The sequence below is a fragment of the Arachis stenosperma genome, chromosome 10, assembly GCF_014773155.1.
Source record: "Arachis stenosperma cultivar V10309 chromosome 10, arast.V10309.gnm1.PFL2, whole genome shotgun sequence".
Classification (NCBI taxonomy): Eukaryota; Viridiplantae; Streptophyta; class Magnoliopsida; order Fabales; family Fabaceae; genus Arachis; species Arachis stenosperma.
In genome coordinates, this window is record NC_080386.1 from 22,468,971 (window position 1) to 22,491,034 (window position 22,064).

A 22,064-nucleotide genomic window follows, 5' to 3' on the forward strand; every position below is an offset into this window, starting at 1 on the left:
TGGACTATTATATATTGCTGGAAAGCCCTCGATGTCTACTTTCCATTGCCGTTGAGAGCGCGCCAATTGGACTCCTGTAGCTCCAAAAAATCCATTTCGAGTGCAGGGAGGTCAGGATCCAACAACATCAGCAGTCCTTTTTCAGCCTAACTCAGATTTTTGCTCAGCTCCCTCAATTTCAGCCAGAAATTACCTGAAATCACAAAAAAATCACACAACTCATAGTAAAGTCCAGAAATATGATTTTTGCTTAAAAACTAATAAAATTCTATTAAAAACTAATTAAAACATTCTAAAATCTACATGAAATTACCCCCAAAAAGCGTATAAAATATCCGCTCATCAATAACCCACACTTACTAACCGGCAAGTGCACCGGGTTGTACCAAGTAATATCTTACGTGAGTAAGGGTCGATCCCACGAGGATTGATGGATCAAGCAACAATGATTGGTTGATTGGATTAGTTAGGCAAGCAAAAATTGGGTTTGAGATGTTCAAAAGGTTTAAGTGTAAATTCAGAATATCAAAGACTGGCAGATAAATAAATTGAGAATAAAATATGGAGAAAATAGTTAAGGTTTTAAAGTTATCTATTTTTCAGATTAACTTTTATTACTAACTAATTTAATCATGCAAGATATAATTTCATGGCAAACTATATGTGACTAGACTCTAATTCCTTAGACCTTCCTAGTCTCCTCTAAAATTCATTAACTGCCAATTCCTTGGTCAATTAATTCCAATTAGGGGGTGATGATCAATTTCTAGTTTATATGCCAAAAGAATCCTAATTATCCACAACTAAAGGGATTATATGTCACGTATCCCATTAAATACAAACAATTAAAAATTCAGTATAATATGTTTCCAAGCTGTTGTTCAAGTAAAGAGCGTTTCCAAGTTTTACAAGAACTCAATTAGAACATGGGTCATACTTCCGTTCCACCCAATATTCATTAAATTAAGAGCGAAAACAATTATTGAAATATAAATCAAAACATGAATAAATTAGAAAGATCAAACGAATTAATCCATTACAAATAGACAGAGCTCCTAACCTTAACAATGAAGGATTAGTTGCTCATGGTTCAGAGAAAAAAAATAAGGGTTCTCGTAACAATCTAGTACATGTCTAAATGTACAGAGTTTCTATTTATTACTAATCCTAATAGGTTTAAAATCAAAAATTAAAAATAATATCTTTTCCTAAAAGATAAGATTTGAATTTAAATTCGAATTAATTAACAGATCTTCAGTTTATGGGTGGAGACCACTTGATTTGTCCATTCTGCAGCTTCTAATATGTGTTTTCTGGGCTGGAAACTGGGTCAAAAATAGCCCAGAAATCGTAACCAGCGTTTTCTGAATTATTGCAGATCGCGCATGTGACGCGTCCGCATTGTCCACACGCTCGCGTCATTTGTGCAAATTTCAGTCCACACGTTCGCGTCAGGCACGCGATCACGTCATTGCGATTTCTCCATTCCGCGCGGTCGCGTGAGCCATGCGTCCGCGTCGGTCTTCGCTGGTCATCTCTTTGGTTTCTTCTTTTTCTCTGCAGAAATTTCATCAAATCCCTCCGAATGCTACCTAAAATAAATAAAATTGCACAAAACTCAAAATAGCATCCATAGTGGCTAAAATATAATTAATTCTTAATTAAACTCAACAAATTAGATGCAAATTCACTAGGAAAAGATAGACAAGATGCTCACGCATCACAACACCAAACTTAAACTGTTGCTTGTCCTCAAGCAACCATAACTAATATAAGCTTAGGATGTGAAATTGCATGAGAATGAGAGTTCGATTAGGCTCAAGTCTCTTCTTATAGTGGGGTTTACAACTGTAATCCTGAACAGTTTTGGCATCTCACTCTCCTTTGAATCAAGAATGTTATTGTCATTCAGAATTAGAATCCGGATGATATTATGAATTTCTCTGATCTTTACATTTCAGTTTAATCCTTGAACACAGAAACATTTACTTTAATTTATTTTTCTTTGGTGCTTTGCACCTTGAGCCTAGCCGTGACTTTAAATGTTTTGTCTCAAGAGTTACTTGACATAAAAACACCACAAGCACTTAACTGGGGAACTCCCTTTAAGTTCTGATTTTTCTTTCAGTTACTCCCAGACAGTGGTGCTCAAAGCCTTTGGCATACTCTGTTAAACGCACTTGGTCTCGACTCTAAGTGTTCTGTCTCAAAGATTACTTGATACAGTCACACCACAAGCATATGACTAGGGAAACAACTCTTTGAGCTTATAATCATGTCTGACCTCCCTAGTCATTGATGCTCAGAGCCTTGGACCTTGCTTTTATTATTATTTATTTATTTATTATTTTTTTCTTTTGTTGTTTCTTTTGCTTCAGGGATTAAATTTTTGTTTATTTCAGAGAAGTCATAATAATTCTCTAAATTCCTGTTCCTTATACATCAACATCTCTTGATTCAAATTCAAATATGCACTGTTCATATCATGCATTCAAAAATCACAGAAAATACCACCACATTTAAGTAAATAAGACTATTCTTAGAATTAAACTCAATTTCTCATGCAATACATCACTTCTTTTTCTTTTCTTTTTGGATTCAAGTTCAGTGAGTGGTACATGAAACATCTTTTCAGCATAAAAAAAAGGAAACTAAACTAGTCCTAGGATTCTAACTAATAAAGGATCATGCAACAAACAAAACAAAATAGCAGAAAACCAGAACATAACATAGAAAAAGAATGGAGGAAAAAAATATGAAAGGAAATCAATCACCTTAGTTATCCTAGTGGTCGTTTTATTCTTCAGGTTGTGCTCCTCAGTGAAGATGATTCGCCTCCCTTTTGTGCCAGAAAACCAATAAGCGCAGTGTCCAACAACACCAAACTTAAAGGTTTGCTTGTCCTCAAGCAAATAAGAACTAAAAATAGAAGAGACAAATATTATGAGGAGATAAAAATAAAAGGATAAAAGAATAAGAGAGAATTAGGATTGGGAGAGAGAGAGAGGGAAGAAAACTAGGCGGCGAACTAGTGTGGCGCAAGCAACCCACGCGTTCGCGTGATTGTGTTTTAGTTAGTTGACGCGGTCGCGTCGGTCACGCGGTCGCGTGACCCATGTTATGCTTCGGGCGCGAATGCAGCCTCACGCCTGCACAACTCTCTGTTCGAATTTAAATTTTTGCCAAATTTGGGGTGACGCGATCGCGTGGGGAATGCAATCGCGTGAGTGGCTTCAGAAGGGAATAACGCGGACGCGTCGGCGACGCGTTCGCGTGATAGAGATTATGCGTCTAGCACCAAGCTAGCACAATATTTGGTTGTGCACCCTTTTTACATCGAAAATCAGGGCACGCAGCCGCGTGGGTCACGCAGTCGCGTGGGAGGCTAATATTCCCACATGACGCGGATGCGTCGGCGATGCGGTCACGTGGGGCGATTTATGCCACTGGCACGCCTCCAACCACGCTCCAGCGTGACTCTCTGTTCGTTTTTATTTTCTCCCCTCTCCTTGCGACGCGGACGCGTCGCTGATGCGGTCGTGTCGCATGGCATTTTTTTTATATAGCTTGAGGTGTTCGGTTCCTGGGAGAACATAGCTGCATGATCAGAAAATTAGTAAGAACTCAATAAAAATAAAATAACTAAAAAAAATTACTACAAAAAATAGTGAAGGATACGAAATTATCGGGTTGCCTCCCGACAAGCGCTTCTTTATCGTCACTAGCTTGACGGTCAGCTCCTCTAAGGAGGAGGATCATAGGGGCTCAGCTCTTCACCCCTTACTTTGAACTTTTTCCTGTATCTCCATAACGTAGCTCAATATGTTCCAGAGAGAGGATTCTGATTACTGTATAAACCCATGCTGGATTGCTGGTCAACACTACCTTCATTCCTGGGGAGAAACCTTCAGTGGGGATCTTTTTGTTTCTCCATCCTCTGGGTACTTTCTTTTTTTTGGGAACCTCTTCCTTGGTAGATGATGCATTCCCAACACCAAACTTAGGTTTGATGTCAGGAGGGATTTTATTGACTGTTATCAAGGGAGGTTTGAGCTGCAGATTCTGCTGTGTATCATCAGGCAATTTTTGAAGGTTTGGATCAATAAGCTCACCCTGCATGCACCTCTCTTCTTCACCTGTTGGATGTATATCTTTGAAGACATGAAAGACCAGTTGCTCATTATGCACTCTAAGCACTAATTCACCCACTTCTACATCAATCAGAGCTCTTCTAGTGGCTAGAAATGGTCTTCCTAGAATTATAGAGGCATTCTCATCCTCCCCTGTGTCCAGAATCACAAAGTCTGTTGGGAGGAAGAACTTATCCACTTTGACCAAGATATTCTCCACTAATCCGTATGCAGGCTTCATAGATTTATCTGTCATCTGCAATGTTATCTTTGTGGGTTGTGCCTCTTGGATTTGCAGCTTCTTCATCACAGATAGGGGCATTAGATTTATGCTTGCCCCCAGATCACATAGGGTTTTCTCAAAGGTTGTGCTCCCAATGGTGCATGGAATTTGGAAGCTCCCTGGATCTGGCATCTTCCTTGGCAAGTTATTCTGAATGACAGCACTACATTCCTTAGTCAGGACTACTGTCTCATCTCCCTTTAAACGCTTTTTCTTTGACAACAACTCCTTCATGAATTTGGCATAGATAGGCATTTGCTCCAAAACCTCAGCAAAAAGAATATTGATTTGTAACTTTCTGAAGATTTTCAAGAACTTTGAAAACTGCTTGTCCTTGGTCTCCTTTTGAAGTCTCTGAGGATATGGCATCTTAGGCTTGTACTCAGGAGCCTTTGGCAGTGTAGGATAAGTGTCAAGAGAGTTTGGGAATGGATTGTCCACACGCTTTGGAGGGGCGTGCTCTACTTCTTCCTTCTTCTCCTCTGGAGCATCCTTTTTAACTGGCTCTTCATTGACCTTGGTCTCAGAACCAGCTACTTTACCACTTCTCAATTGAATAACCTTGCAATATTCTCCTGGGTTTACCACTGTGTCACCTTGAAATGCACTTGTAGACCTCTCAAGTATTTGCTTGCTCAGTTGGTCTACTAGCACCTCTAAATTTCTAATGGAGGCTTTGGTTTCCTGCATAACTTGTGCTTCTGCACTTGCCACTTGTCCACTTATCACAGTGATAGCCTTGCATTCCTCTCTTGGATTTGGAATTGTGTTACTAGGAAGGCTATTAGTGGTCCTCTGATCAATTTCATTAACTCTGGTGGCTATTTGACCCATTTGAATCTCCAGGTTCTTGATGGATGCTCTGGTTTCCTGTCTAAAACCTGTCAATATTGCTTCCAAATCATTGTTCTGTTGGAAACCGCCCTGAGAATTATTGTTGAAGTTCTGAGGTCTCTGAGGTTGATCCCTCCATCCAAAATTTGGGTGATTCCTCCATCCCGGGTTGTATGTCTTAGAATATGGGTCATTGTTGGGATTCCTAGGACCACTCCCCATGTAATTCACCTGTTCAAAAGAAGGTTGAGCATAATCATAATTATCATTTTGCACAAAATTACCTGCCATGTCATAGGAGACTTCCTGTGGTGGATTTTGGGTGTTGATAGCTGAGACTTGCATGCCACCCATCTGTTGAGTAAGTAGATTTATTTGCTGAGACATCAGCCTGTTCTGAGCAAGAAGAGCATTAATAGCATCTACTTCCAACACGCCTCTCTTTTGAGGGGTTCCAGAGTTCATAGGATTCCTGTTAGAGGAGTATAAATATTGGTTGCTAGCAACCAATTCAATAAGCTCAATAGTCTCCTCCGGTGTCTTCTTCTTGTGCAATGAACCTCCTGCAGAATTGTCTAAGCATATTTTGGACATTTCACCCAAGCCTTCATAAAATATGTCTATTTGAGTCCATTTGGAGAACATGTCTGGAGGGCATTGCCTAGTCAATAGCTTGTATCTCTCCCAAGCTTCATACAGAGTCTCACCATCCTTCTGTATGAAGGTCTGAACCTCCATCCTAAGCTTAGTCAGCTTCTTTGGTGGAAAAAATTCTGTGAGAAACTCAGTAACCACCTTGTTCCAAGTATCCAAACTTTCCTTGGGTTGAGAATCTAGCCATAGTTTTGCTCTATCATTCAGAGCAAACGAAAAGAGCATTAGTTTGTACACATCTGGGTTTACTCTGTTTGTCTTCACAGTATCACAGTTCTGCAGAAAACTTGAAATGAATTGATTTGGGTCTTCGTGGGGAAGACCATGATACTGGCAGTTCTGTTGCACCAGGGTGACCAGTTGAGGCTTCAACTCAAAGTTGTTCGCAGTAATAGGAGGCACCACGATGCTTTTTCTATAAAGATATGCGGTAGGAGAAGAGTAGGAGCCAAGCACTCTCCTTTGTTGCTCATTTCCATTCGGGTTTGTCGCATTGGGATTATCAGCATTGTTAGCATTCATAGTGGATTCTGCAGCCTTGTACAATTTTGCCTGTTGTAAACGTCGCCTGAAAGTCCTTTCAGGTTCAGGATCAAAGTCTAAGAGATGTTCTTTGTCTCTATTCCTACGCATAAACAAACAGAAAACAAGAAAGAATGGGAATCTCTACGTCAGAGTGTAGAGAATTTCCAGTGAGGTAACCTGTGTAAAGAGATAAATAAAAAAAATACTAAATAAAATAAATAAATAAAATAAAAAAAAGTAATAAATAGGTAACACCAAACTTAATTTCAGAAATTAAAAAAAATATTGGTGTTATTTATTTATTAAAAAAATTTTTGAAATTTTATTTTATTTTATTTTATTTATTATTATTATTATTATTTAATAAAAGGAAAAAAAGCAAAAAGAAAAGAAAGAAGGAAAACGTGACAGGGGAGGGGGAATAAAAGAAAAAAGAGGGAAGTGTAAAAAGAACAAAAAAAAAGTTAACGTAAAAAAAAATTTTTTTCTCTTTTTTTTTTTGAAAAATAATAAAACAATATTTAAATAAAAATTAAAACTAAAATGCTTAAGCTAAGCAATCAAACAACTAATAGTTGTTAATCACACTCAATCTCCGGCAACGGCGTCAAAAACTTGGTGCGGAATTTATAACCCACACTTACTAACTGGCAAGTGCACCGGGTCGTACCAAGTAATACCTTACGTGAGTAAGGGTCGATCCCACGAGGATTGATGGATCAAGCAACAATAATTGGTTGATTTGATTAGTTAGGCAAGCAAAAATTGGTTTTGAGATGTTCAAAAGGTATAAGTGTAAATTCAGAATATCAAAGACAGGCAGATAAATAAATTGGGAATAAAATATGGAGAAAACAGTTAAGGTTTCAGAGTTATCTATTTTTCAGATTAACTTTTATTACTAACTAATTTAATCATGCAAGATATAATTTCATGGCAAACTATATGTGACTAGACTCTAATTCCTTAGACCTTTCTAGTCTCCTCTAAAATTCATTAACTGCCAATTCCTTGGTCAATTAATTCCAATTAGGGGGTGATGATCAATTTCTAGTTTATATGCCAAAAGAATCCTAATTATCCACAAATAAAGGGATTATATGTCACGTATCCCATTAAATACAAACAATTAAAAATTCGGTATAATATGTTTCCAAGCTGTTGTTCAAGTAAAGAACTTTTCCAAGTTTTACAAGAACTCAATTAGAACATGGGTCATACTTCCGTTCCACCCAATATTCATTAAATTAAGAGCGAAAACAATTATTGAAATATAAATCAAAACATGAATAAATTAGAAAGATCAAACGAATTAATCCATTACAAATAGACAGAGCTCCTAACCTTAACAATGAAGGATTAGTTGCTCATGGTTCAGAGAAGAAAAATAAGGGTTCTCGTAACAATCTGGTACCTGTCTAAATATACAGAGTTTCTATTTATTACTAATCCTAATAGGTTTAAAATCAAAAATTAAAAATAATATCTTTTCCTAAAAGATAAGATTTGAATTTAAATTCGAATTAATTAACAGATCTTCAGTTTATGGATGGGGACCACTTGATTTGTCAATTCTACAGCTTCTAATATGTGTTTTCTAGGCTGGAAACTGGGTAAAAAACAGCCCAGAAATCGTAACCAGCGTTTTCTGAATAATTGCAGATCGCGCATGTGACGCGTCCGCGTCGTCCACGCACTCGCATCATTTGTGCAGATTCCAGTCCACGCGTTCGCGTCAGGCACGTGATCGCGTCATTGGGATTTCTCCATTCCGCGCGGTCGCGTGAGCCATGCGTCCGCGTCGGTCTTCGCTGGTCATCTCTTTGGTTTCTTCTTTTTCTCTGCAGAAACTTCATCAAATCCCTCCGAATGCTACCTAAAATAAATAAAATTGCACAAAACTCAAAATAGCATCCATAGTGGCTAAAATATAATTAATTCTTAATTAAACTCAACAAATTAGATGCAAATTTACTAGGAAAAGATAGACAAGATACTCACGCATCAGTCACAAGCCACATAAAACTCTTAACTCTCTGTATCCCTTTTCACTCCTAAAGAAATTTCTTTTGCTGTAGAATTGTATTGATTGAATTATTATAGAAGAAATTTACTAACTACTCTCTGCATAGAAATTGTATATAAAAAGCTTTTTCACAAGCCTCACTCACATCCTGAATTATCTACGGATTTCAGTGTCAAATTCAACATGAGTTGCATTCATGATGGCTGAATTTATCTTTGCTGCAGTTTTTGAGCTTATTAACTAGTCAAAAATTGACATTGATTATAGTTGTTGCTGTTGCACTTAATTGCAAACTGATTTTAACAACTCACTGCAACTTGAATGCTTTCAAATGACATATGTAAAACTACAATAAAAGGTTACTTATGTCCACCAAGTACTCTAATATATAGAATATCTTGTTCATGTGGGTGACTGCATTGATTATTGTAGGTCTGTTGATGGTTGAGTTTATCTTTGCTGCATTTTTCGAGCATATTTATTGATATATAGTTGCTGCACTCAGTTGCAAAATGTTTGTAATACTAAAGTACATTCCGATCTGCTGTACTACAAATATGTGCCAATACATGTACCACCAATATATTTATGACATTTAGATTAATGGATGAATTAATTTTAATTCTTTTTAACCTACATTAACAAAATTGATACATGTTTTGTGGTTTAATTGGAGGGAGAAGGAGATAACAAGTTGGGACAGCAGACCTAAATCCCAATTTGAATGCTTAAATACTTTGAAACAATATGCATGGCCTTGATTCTTCCACCTATGGTTATGAGCATCAAGGATGGTAGTGTGTAGTCTGCCTATAATCTGTGTGAGGGTCTTCGTCTTCTTCGCTAACTGTACTAACTTAAATGATAAAAGTATAAAATGGAAAGTCCTTTTTGGCCTTATTTTCCTCCGTCTGCTTGATGCAAGAAGTTAATGTACTTCTTTTTTGGTCCTTTCTTTCTGTAGAGTAAGCTTCCATTAGTTGGGAATACAGCACCTAATTTTGAAGCAGAGGTTGTTTTTTATCAGGAATTTATCAAGGTATATTTCTGCCAGCCTAAGCAAATATTACCAAAATGCCAGCCAGTGAAGTCCTTTTCTTTCTCTCATTATTAATGTATTATTTATGCCTTTTCAGATTAAACTATCTGAATATATTGGAAAGAAATATGCTTTGGGCTCTTTTTTTTATTTTTTATTTTTTATTTTTTTGTAAAAAGGAAAAAAGAAAAATGAAATAACTAACTTATTATTTTGATCTCTAGAGTCAATTTTAAAGTGCATTCTATTTAATTTCGTTCCCTTAATGTGAGAACCAACTAAGTCTAATAACTGAATCCCAAAAAAGCAGTTCTAAGAACAAGAATGGTTATGAAAACTAGTTAGGTGCAGTGGGTACTATTGGTTACTGGTGTATCTTATGAAAATAATTTTCAAGGCTAATAATAATAAGTTAGATTAACAATTAATTAATAATAATGATGACGAGAAATTGTTTGTGGCGTCAACCTGAATTGCCGTGTTATATAGAATGGCAATTGCTAAATTTCTCTATTTTTATATTTATTATATTTGCTGCTACTTTGCTAGTTTTCATTTATCAAATACTTCTGATATTGCACACAATTTTGCTAACATTCTTACTAATCAAATAATCATAAATCAAGGATTAAAAAGAATTAATTGAAAACAGATAGTGTGTCTTAGTGTTCTTTTGTAACCAGTTGTTTGATTATTTAAATAACTAATTAACTTGCTTTAACTAACATGAATATGTTGGTGATAATTTTTCATGTGAAATAGGTTTAAGATTTTCTTCAATTCTTGCTACTAGCTACTTTACTTTAAAAGCTTTAAGTTTTAATATTTGCTGGGAAAGAAAAAAGAAGAAAAATTATCATTTAAAAGAGATAATTATAATTTTCTTTTTTTTTTTAGAATACTATTTAAGTAAATTTTTAATATCTAATATCCGCATACAAGAATAAATTTCTTGCCTTTAGAATATATATATATATATATATTAATGAATAGATTTTTTAAAATTCCTATTTATATTTTCTCTTAGTCATGTCAATCGATAAGTCATGGATTGGAAAACCACGAATCACGCATGAGTATAAAGATGATCTAAAAAAGTTTTTAGATTTTGTTTTTGAGCATCGATCTCTCGGGGATCGTCAGATTAAATGCCCTTATCCGGTGTGTGGTTTTGGCAAGTGGCAAACAAGAGAGAAAGTTTTTGAACATTTAATAGTCAAGCCATTTCCTAAAAACTACAAAGTTTGGTATTGGCATGGTGAAGAAGCAGTTGGACTTGGGTCACAAGCTCATCAAACTAGTCATATTGTACAAGATGATTCAACATCTCAACATCCAATAGTAACAATGCTCAATGACGCATTTGGAGTTGTTGAACCTGACTTGAATGAAGATGGAGATGGAGATGAAGGCAACATAGAAGATGGAGATGGAGATGAAGATAACATAGAAGATAGAGATGGAGATAATGCAGAAAATGAAGAGCACAATGGAGAAAAAGTAGAATTTTACAAGTTATTGGAAGATGGTAATGAGCAATTGTATGAAGGGTGCACAAAGTATTCAAAACTGTCTTTCTTGATTAGTCTGTATCACATAAAGTGTTTATACAGAATAAGCGACAAAGCCATGACCAAAATTCTCAAGTTAATAAAAGATGCTTTTGGAAATGCCAAGATTTCAAATACATTCTATGAGGCCAAGAAAATCATAAACAAATTAGATCTCAATTATACCAAGATACCTGCTTGCCCTAATGACTGCATTTTATATTGGGGAGAGGATGAAGATTTGTAAGAATGCAAAAGATGCAAAACATCTAAATGGAGTGATGCTAAAAAGAAGAAACCGGCAAAGATCTTGTGATACTTTCGACTAAAATCGAGACTTCAACGATTATTCATGTGTTCTAAGACTGCTCAATCAATGCGATGGCATGCTTCGGCAGAAAAGAAAGATTCGAAGATGAGGCATCCACGGGATTCTGAAACTTGGAAGACATTTGATTTACTTCATGATAGATTTGCCGAAGATCCTCGAAATGTAGGTCTTGGTCTTGCAGCTGATGGATTCAACCCCTTTGGAGCTATGCGTACAAACTATAGCATTTGGCCAGTGGTGCTTATTCCATACAATCGACCTCCATGGGAGTGCATGAAGCCAACATCACTTATCTTGTCAATGATTATTCCCAGAGAGAAAATGACGGGGAACAACATAGACGTATACTTAAAACCTCTTATCAAAGAGTTAAAAGAGTTGTGGCATGATGGTGTTCAAACATTAGATAGGTTCAAGAATGAAATGTTTACATTGCAAGCAGCATTAATGTGGAAAATTAGTGATTTTCCAGGCCTTGGTAACTTATCTGGGTGGAACGTACACAGTAAATATGCTTGTCCCACATGTAACTTCAACACTGATTCATATAGATTAAAGCATGGTGAAAATGGTGTTTTTTGAGGCATCACCGTTATTTAGAAAGGGGTCATAAGTTTAGGCTAAGTCGTGCAAAATTTAATGAAAAAGTTGAGTTGAGGGATCCCCCAGCAGTAAAAACATAGTCAGTATTAGAACAACTTGAAGGCATCAATATTTCATTTGGGAAGGAACTACAGGCAAGTAAAGGTAAGAGGACTCGACGAAAAGTTGTTGAAGAAGATGATGAATCGGGGATGTGGAGGAAGAAAAACATATTTTTTTATCTTTCTTATTGGGAGTCTAACTTATTGTGCCACAATCTAGATGTCATGCACATTGAAAAGAATGTTTGCTATAATGTGTTATACACTTTGCTCAATAAGACTGGAAGGTCAAAGGATAATCTCAAAGCTCGTAAGGAACTTAAAGAAATGGGTATAAGGAAAGATTTATGGCCAGATGAAAATGGGAGATATCATCCATCTTTGTTCACAATATTAAATTTCTTGAAAGATGTATTCTTGCGTACTATAAAGAATATTAGAGTACCAGATGGTCTCTCGAGTAATATTTTACGGTGTGTTGACCTGAAGCAAAGAAAGCTCTCTGGATTGAAGAGCCATGATTGCCACGTCCTTATGTAGTAATTATTACCCATTGCCATACGTAATGTACTACCAGATAAAGTTACTGCAGTACTAATAGAGTTGTTTTCATTCTTTCAACAATTGTGCTCTAAAAGTTTAAGTCTTACAGAACTTGAGAAGCTCCAACCTCGAATAATCCTTACCCTTTGTCATTTAGAAATGTTGTTCCCTCCTTCTTTCTTTACAATCATAGTTCATTTAACCTGTCAACTAGTTGATGAAGCAAAACTTGGAGAATCAGTACACTATACGTGGATGTATCCTATTGAGAGGTAAATATCTCTTTTCAATCATTGTTCACTTAACCTGTCACTTAGTTATATCTTGCTTACTAAAGCCAATTATACAAACTAGGTATTTAGGACATTTGAAGTCCTATGTATGAAACAAAACTAAATTAGAAGGTTCTATAGCTGAGGGATATGTGGCTGAAGAAGCTCTTACATTTTGCTCTCGATACCTAAAAAGGGTTGAGACAAGATTTAATAGGCCACCACGTATTGATGATCGTCTGAATGGTAATTACAGTACTAATGTTGATTCACTTTTTTCACAAATGGGTAACTCTAAGGGAGCTTTCACAGTATTTGAGTTGTCACCTATGAAAAAAAAAAATAAGCACATCGCTATGTGGTTCTAAATTATCTATATGTCAAACCGTTCATTGAGTAAGTACTTAAGAATTTGCGTACATGTTTTTTATTTACTTGAAAAATAGTTGTTTAGTTAGAGTTAAACTTTCATATCTGACAGTGACTTCAAAGATTTTGTACGAAGACGATCTAAGGGTAGAAGGCCTTCAAATATAGAGATAGAAAAAAGAGTCAATAAAGATTTTATTACTTGGTTTTCTACACATGTAAATAGAAAAGTGATCATTTTTTGCTAATATTGAGCAGTATTTGTGGATATAATAACTAATATGTTGTTCTATCATAATAGCTTATGAACCCAGACATTAGGAATATTGTGCATGAGGATTTGAGATACTTAGCAAGGGGTCCATCACGATATGCCAAGAGGTTTTCTACGTTTAGTATCAATGGGTTCTCCTTTCGAACTATCAATCGAGACAATGGGTTAAAGAATAAGAATAGTGGAGTTTTCTTAATGTCTTCAACTCTTTGTATTGCTAGCGCTAGTGATGCTAATGTTAGGAATGTTGATTTGTCATATTATGGCAAATTAGAAGATATTATAGAACTAAACTACAATGGCCAATTTCGGGTTATTTTATTTAAATGTAAATGGGATGACACCACTAGAGAACGGGGCTGTAGAAAGGATAGTTGGGGTTTTACTTCTGTTAATTTTTCATGAATAATACACAGTGGTGACCGAGAGGAGGATGATCCATATATTGAAGTCTCACATGCTCGAATGGTGTATTTTGTCAATGATGAAGTGAATAAAGATTGGAATGTTGTCGTGTATTTGAAGCCAAGAGACTCATATGATATGGGGGAAAATGAGGATGATGAAGCATGCGAGAATGAGCCATGGTAAGAGCAAAACTTGGATTCTTTATTTGAAAATGGTGATAATCTATCATTGTTAAGAGATGAGGTAGATGATGAACTACTAGATGATGACATTGGAGAAGATGAACACATGTCAGAATAGTTAGTAGGTTAAATTAATTTATGGTATGAAATTTATATTTAGGTTTTCATTTAGTTATAATTCACATTTCATCTATACTTATTAATTATTTTATTTCCAACTATTATTTTATCTAAAAAATAAAAAGGGCAAAAATGAAAATCTTGTGATTTGAAACCTGTAACTAATTTTGTTTGTAAAGTTTACATAAATTGAGACAAGATTTAATGGAATCAACTGTTAATTCTCCTCTTGATGCTCTTGGAGTAGTTTTTGGGAAAGAGCACCCTGGTCATGTTCGAGGTTTAGGTATGGGAGTTGTTCTAACAGTTGCTTTCAAGAACAACATTACAAGGATTAGTCAGATGAATTTAGGTTCTTCAAATGATGCTGGCACATCATCTACTTGTGGTCCAAATGTGCAAGAAGAGTTGGATACCTTTAAACCGCAATTGCAAGCGTTAGTCTCCTGTATTGCTTCTAAGGAAGGAGGTAAAATTCCAACACAATTGCCTAAAATGTTTCCTACTCAACAAGTTTCACAGGTACAAATACAATTATCCTTTTTTTCCTTTGCTTTATGTATTAATTCATAAATTAAAAACATTGCAAGAAATATGTTGAATATTGATATAGTTTCCTGTATCAATTATAGCTTTAATATGCTACAGTCTGCATAGAACGGTGTTTGGAATTGTTGTTGCTCCTCATATATTACTAAATTCTTTTATAATTGCTGAAATGTATATGGTTGTCGGATCTTCTGGTGCTTTGTTTAAGTAAATTTTGTAAGATTGAAATTAGATGATTAACAACCATTACATGAGGTTGTTAATTGATAGGTGAAGTGATTAACAATCATTACATGAGTCATAGGCTTGTTCCTCCATGATACTCAATAATTGAAAGATCAAGTAGCTCACTCTCAAGGGGTAGAATCATCTTTGTTAATTATTATGTTGTATACATCAGCTCTTTCCTTTTACATGATTACATCACAACTGTTGGAATTGATTATTTATCCTTTTTAATGTTCATGATTAAATACAAAATTATTTTTGTGTTTTTGTACAAAAAGTTTTCTAGATAGTAAAATGACAGCAAAGCTTCTAGTTGATCTCATTTTCTGTATAAAATTTGAATATTAACAGTTTAAAACAATGTAAGATAAGTCAATGTATTACCCATGCTTTAACTTGATGAAGAGATTCTTGTGTGAAAGAATGGATTAAATATAAAATTATAAATGTCTCTATAATTAACCATGTAAGCTTTTTCTGGGGGTGGGGATGATTTCTCACAACATGAAAATCTTAGAGAAGAAAAACCAATAGCATTATGCCTTTTCAACTTTCAAGTGCTAAACTTATCTGCCAACAGAACATATCTTAAACATATAATTGCTTCTTATTAGATAATGTCATATTGTGTTCCCTGGTGTCAACTAGTTTAGGATTTTTGGACCTACATTCTTAATTTCCAGCATTTGACTTTAAATAAAATAATGAAAAATTACAGTTGTAACATTTTTTGTGTATTTTCTTTTCCTTTTTTTTTCTTATAAATTAAATCAGACCTAAAATATATATCAATATATGCCTTTTTCTTGTATTTCTTGTGCTCGTAATAATTATATTTTTGTTGTAGAGATTGGATCAAGAGAGTGGGATTCCATCACCAAAAGAGTTAGGAAATAGGTCTTCTGGAGCAAGCAACAAGGAAACATGACCTTGCTTGATATGTTAAGACTTATATTAAGGATTATATGTTAAGACGTATTATTGAAAAATGTTACTTTAATACTTTGTTTTTAAATTATGACATTTCAATTATAGCTTGGATTATGACTTTTGGATCATGTATGAATTAAAAATCATCTTATGATAATTAATTTATGGCTATGCCTTTTGGTTATTACGATATTTTTAAGTGAATTTCGAAAATATCACTTTAAATTGGTGGTTTCAATCTTATTTTAAAAAGCATAAAATTGTCATCATAATTAGGTACAAACGACGGTTAGAAACTCCCATTTTAAATAAAAATGATGTCATTATACGCTGGTAGAAATGACGGTTAAAAACTGCCATTTTAAACGAAAATGATGCCACTATATTTTGGTAAAAATGGCGGTTAGAAACTGCCATTTTAAATATAAAAGATGCCATTATAACCTAGTAAAAATGGCAGTTATAATGGTAAAAACGGCGGTTAAAAATTGCCATTTTAAATAGAAATGATGCCACAACATCCTGGTAAAAACGGCTGTTATAGCCGCCATTTTAAATAATGCAAAAACCACCATTTTATGCGAAAATAATGGCGGTTACAAACCACCATTTTAACCCTCAAAAAATCGCTGTAATAATCAGAATGGTGCTCAGAATAACAGCGTTTCTTGAAGGCGCCAATTTTGGTCATAATGGTGGTTCTAACCGCCGTAATTTTCAAAAATAACCGCCATTTTAACACTTTTTTTGTAGTGAGACCGATCCGCCCTCTCTTTTTTTAGCTCTTAATAATATTATAATGAGTATATATAATTTAATGAATTTATGACAGTTATTATATTATTTTTAAGCTCTAAATAATAAATATACAATTCATAATAATTACCACACTTAAATCACAATATTAATCATACTAAATCTCAAATACAATAATATAATTCATATTCCATAAATCTACATCAAATTATCAAACCACACTTAAATCAAAATACACCACATATAATTCATAATAATAACCATGTTATTACGAATTCTCAAAATTTTATATTTATAAGATGCTATAAAATGGTAAAATATCTTTCTTAAAAAAATAGTCAGCCTGCCCCACCCCTCCAAAGCCCGCGAGTTTGACGATGCAGATTTGGCAGGTATTTGAAAATTGGCAAATCTAAAATTTTATTTCAGTTCATTTTTTTGGTAGTTTAGCCCAATAAATTCGGCATATTTTGCCAATTCTACCTATCTAGGTGGAACATGTTTTTTATAAAACTAAAATAAAAAAATTTAATATTGCAAATTTTGTAAATAAAAAATGTCAAATTTTCCTAAATTTTTAAAAATTAAAGTTGCATAAACTTTCGTAATTTTTGAAAAAAGAAAAAGAGGAGTGATGACTTATTTTCAAATTAGTTATAAGTGTATAATAATGATAAAGTTTAAAATAAATAAAAATAAAGTGTTTCTTTAAATATAGAAAGAAAACGTATAAGTAGATAATAAAAATATTAAACAATGTGAACAATGGATATATCGGATGTTCATTTCACTAGGTGTGCGGATGGTTATTCTTTTTTTTTTTATAATGAAAGGGGCCACAGGCTCAACGACAAAATAGAAGGCTAAACAACAACTATTCTTGGGAATTTAACTCCCCTTATATCTATGAGAAGATGCATCATCAACAGTGACGGGGGATGCCTAAAGACGGTGACTCCCTCTTCCATTGTGTGTCCGAGCTTCGTCATTAAATCAGCACAAAAGTTTGATTCTCTATAGACATGGCTGATTTTTACTTTTTCCAACCTGGTTTCAAGCTCCTTGATCGAACGAGCCAGAGACAAGTTCGCGTGAGCTTCAACTGAAGGCATCCCAACAATGGTGATAGCGCAGTGAGAGTTCGATTCCACCTCCAGGTTGGGGATACCCATCTCAACTGCAAGCTTGATCCCAAGATACATCCCCCAAAGTTCCGTCGTTGTTATGCTGCAACAGCCTATATTCATGCAGAATCCTGCAATGAACTCTCCGTTCAGGTCTCTAAGCACACCACCATACGCTCCTCTGCTTTCTGGTTGGTACACAGAACCGTCGACGTTCAGCTTGACCCACCCTTCCTCTAGAAGTGTCCACCCAACTTGAATCTCCTTCGTAAGTCTCATATCATTAATTGAACCCTCTTTATTGCCAAAGGCTGAGACATAATTCTCTGATAATCTAGTGATTAAATGACAAAGTTGATTACTTTGTATGTTCTGATTGTCAAAGATAAGCTCATTCCTGCACCTCTATAGAGTATTGCAGGTTGTAACAAAGTGGATGGTCTAAGAAATCCCATTTTGCATACGAGAGATTAAATTCAGGTTTGTTCTTAACCATCCCTTAAAGTTCTGGTTAAAGAAAATATTCTGATAATCTCTATTTACCATGCTCTTCCAAATACTACAAGCAAAATGACAGTCTCATAATATGTGGAACAAGGTCTCCTCCTCTCTATGACACCTCGGGCATCTGTCATTCTCGGTAAAGCCTCTTTTTTTTCTATTTGAGTTTGTCAAAAGCACCTCATGGCTGAGTAACTAAGTAAAGGCTATTAACATCTGAGGTAGTTTAATTTTCCACAATTGTTTGTATGAGAAATCTGTTTCCTCGTTGCCGTTGTAGTAGAACTCATAGGCTGATTTTATAGTGAAAACTCCATTAGTGGTCTGTAGCCACCCTACTGTGTCACCCCCGATCCAATTATGGGTGCTTTAATTATTCGAATATGGTCTATGATTTCTTCTGGTAGCACACTTCGAATTGCCTCCCAGTTCCTTTCCCCTTGGCTAGTAGCATAGTCTGCAACCCTCTGTCGTAGTTGTTCCTCACTAGGATTATTTAGAGCAACCTCCTCTAACTTGTGTATCCTTGGAATCCAGTGATCCTTCCAAAAGGATATCTTCTTACCATCTCCTATTCGCCAAATTAAGTTATGTTGAAAGTTTCTCTCAGACTCTTGCAATTCCACTCCAAGCATTTGAGTTGCTGGTTTTGAGGTGGATTTGGGGAATAGTCTCCTCTCCACACCCATATTTCATCCTCATTACTTGAACCCATAAAGCATCTCGGTTATGGATTAGACCCCAAGCAAACTTCATTAGAAAAAGATTATTTGTTTTCTGCACTTTTTGAATTCCTAACCCACCCTTATCCTTAGGTCTGCACACTTTATCCCAGTTTATAAGGTGAATTCTTTTCTCCTCTTTACTACTGTCCCAGAGAAAGTCTCTACAGATTTTGTCAATGCGGTTGCAAACTAACGTAGAAATCTTCATAGTTTGCATACAGTAATTTGGAATAGTTGACAACACCGATTGAATCAATGTGCACCTTCCTGCTAGAGATAAGAACTTGCCTGCATGCGATCGATGATAAATTGGAAGTAATGTTGATTGCATCTTTTATGGATGAGTGGAACACACCTAGGTATTTTCCCAAGTTAGTTGTAAACGAGATTTCTAACTCTTGACTCAGTTGATTTATGATATTGTGGTTCACATTCCTTGAGAAGAAGACGCAAAATTTATTCAGACTAATCTTTTATCCTGAGTTCTCACATAACTTCCTAAGCGCATCCTTGATCACTTGTACTTGTTTGATATTTGCTTCAACAAACCTAGTCATGCGGATGATTATTCTAATATTAAGATTTAGGTGGATAATTTGAAAGTATAATGTGTTTTGATTTGATTAGTGATTTTTTATATTGTTCAAGAAAGTTATTGGTTACCTAGCATTGCCTATATAAAAAACATGATTAATTAACAAATTAAAAAATTAAAATATTTAAATTTAAAGACTGAACAATGGATAAAAGTTGAAAGACAAGTATTTTCGTATTTAGGCGAACAAAATATTAATTAAAGGAGGCACATGTGCATGGCAATGGCAAGTCATGAATCATGATATCGCCTAACCACACCATGCATTATGAGTGAGACCTACACTCACTTATTCTAAAAGAAGCAATCTTTTTCAAAACAACAAAGAAACCAACATAAATTCAATTTCTCCCACGTCAACATGAGTAAGCTAACAGCAGCAATTCTTTTCATTGATAAAAGAAGCAATCTTTTTCAAGACCTCACGAGAACTGTCTTCATAAGGCTTATAAACATGCTCGCAATGTCCCAAACCCTGATTCTCAACGAGCTCAACACTTCCACTCCAACCACTCTTCTTCAGCGCCGTAACGTAGTTCCTTCCGGCAACCAGCAAAGGATCCTTCTCCGCCACACACACCAAAACCCTCTTACACCCAAGACTCTGTAAATCCTCCACCGTCGGCTTCAGCCTCGGATCCTCCGGCCCGTTCTTCTCCTTGCACATGAACAGCCACTGATCATCGTCCCCTATTCCACCAAAGAAAGGGTGCACCAGAATCGAACCCTCCACACTCACACCCCTCGGTAACACTGTTTTTCCCACTAGGCTAGCCACCCAGTGCGAGAGGTTACCGCCGGTGCCGCTTCCGGCGATGAAAACACGCTGCAGGTCGGCAAGCTCGTTAAGCCAGGGCTCTGGCCCATCCCCGCCCTTGTGCAACACGACCCACTCGAGAGATCTCCAGGCGTCTTCGTAGCACTCGGGCGGTGATCGAGCCGGGAACTTAGCGTACTCTACGGAGACCGCAAGGACCTTGGCTTCGTTGGCAATGGCGGCGACGTGGTTACTGTATTCCTCGGTGAAGGCGGAACTGGCGCAGAAGCCGCTGTCATGGAAGAAGAGCAAGACAGGGAGTTTGTTGTTGGGGTTGGGTGTTTTTGGGAGGAAGATACGAGCGGTGACAGGTGCACATGCATCGGAAGAAATGACGGCGTCTTTAACGTCGCAGGGAGGATAGAATACTGGTGTGGAATGGAGTGACTCCACCCCGCCGTCTTTGTAGACGCGGAAGAAGGGGAACTCGAGTGACACCTCCTTTTCTTCAATGGTAGCTTCCACTCTCCTTGTTGCGTGTTTTTTCTTGATTGTTGCAGTGCTTCGAGAAATAGAGTGATGAACGGTGGTGCTGTAAGTGGATAGAGGGGGTTGTGGCTGAGGTGCTAAGGCCGGTGGCAGGATCGGGGTCCTCGGACGGAGGACAGAATATTTGTTTAAGAGGGAGGTGCTCCACCGTGCCGTCGATGCCATTGTTGTTGTGTGAATTGTCTTGTTTCTTGCGGTGCTTATTAGGTTGCGAGAGTTCTGAATAATGGAGGTGTAGGTGGACGAAGGGTTTTGTTGATGAGGTGCTGAGGCCGGTCGCAGGGTGGTCTTGGTCCTCAGAAGGATGGAGGAGCTGCACCGTGCAGTTGCCATTGTTGTGTTGTGTGTTGTGTGTTTGATGAGGGTGATGGATTGGTGAGGATGTAAGTGGACGAAGGGTTCACTTATATAATCAATGCGTCCACCGTAAAAATTATTTAAAAAGACCTTGACCTGATCAATTTAAAATTTGTAATTAATTTTTTCTCGTTTCAACAAATTATTATTATTAATATTAATAAAATATAACACCGTATCCAAACATACATATATTTAATTAAAATAAACTCGTCTAAAATTAACGTAAACGGATTAGCAGTAAAATTATCCTTCTATTTTTTATTTTATGTTCATTTATGTTTTTTTTTTCATTTTGTTCGAAATTAACCATTAACTTTGAAATGTTGTAAAGTTAAAATTATCAATTTATATTTCAGTTTTTCTATAAATATTGTTTGTTTCCATTTTTTTAACCTGAGATTTTTATTGTTATACTCTATATTTTGTCCAGAACGTTGGGTAGTCGATTATTATTATTGACATATTAAAAAAAGTAAAACATGATAAAATGAAATAACATTTTTCATTTACTTTTTAGAGCACTTTAAAAATTTAAAATTCTCTTAATTCACCTATAAATTTTTCTTGTTCATGAAATAATAATTTCTCAAATAAAGCCTAGTAATATTTTTAATAAGAATATGGCATATTGTGCGCCTTAATTAATTTTTTAATTTTTCTTTTAAAAAGTGTGTAAACCGAAATTAAGTCAATCAAATGACGAACCAATTGGTTTTTTAAATCAAAATATGATAAAATAAATTTGTCAATAGCCAAAATACCCTTGATCAATATGTCCCTCGAAACCGTTTTAATTGTTGCGATTA

General features: G+C 35.7%; 1 protein-coding gene and 1 non-coding gene across 2 annotated transcripts; one reads left to right on the plus strand and one right to left on the minus strand.

The window, feature by feature from the left end:
• Window positions 1-5,887: 5,887 nt before the first annotated feature.
• Window positions 5,888-5,994, plus strand: LOC130959010 (small nucleolar RNA R71). Its single transcript, XR_009078107.1, has one exon. It is a non-coding gene; the product is annotated as a small nucleolar RNA R71 (small nucleolar RNA).
• A 13,747-nt stretch (window positions 5,995-19,741) lies between these two features.
• Window positions 19,742-21,257, minus strand: LOC130955955 (probable carboxylesterase 1). Its single transcript, XM_057882970.1, has one exon. The coding sequence runs from the start codon at window positions 21,229-21,231 to the stop codon at window positions 19,963-19,965; it is 1,269 nt and encodes a 422-aa protein (XP_057738953.1). The 5' UTR covers window positions 21,232-21,257; the 3' UTR covers window positions 19,742-19,962.
• Window positions 21,258-22,064: the final 807 nt, after the last annotated feature.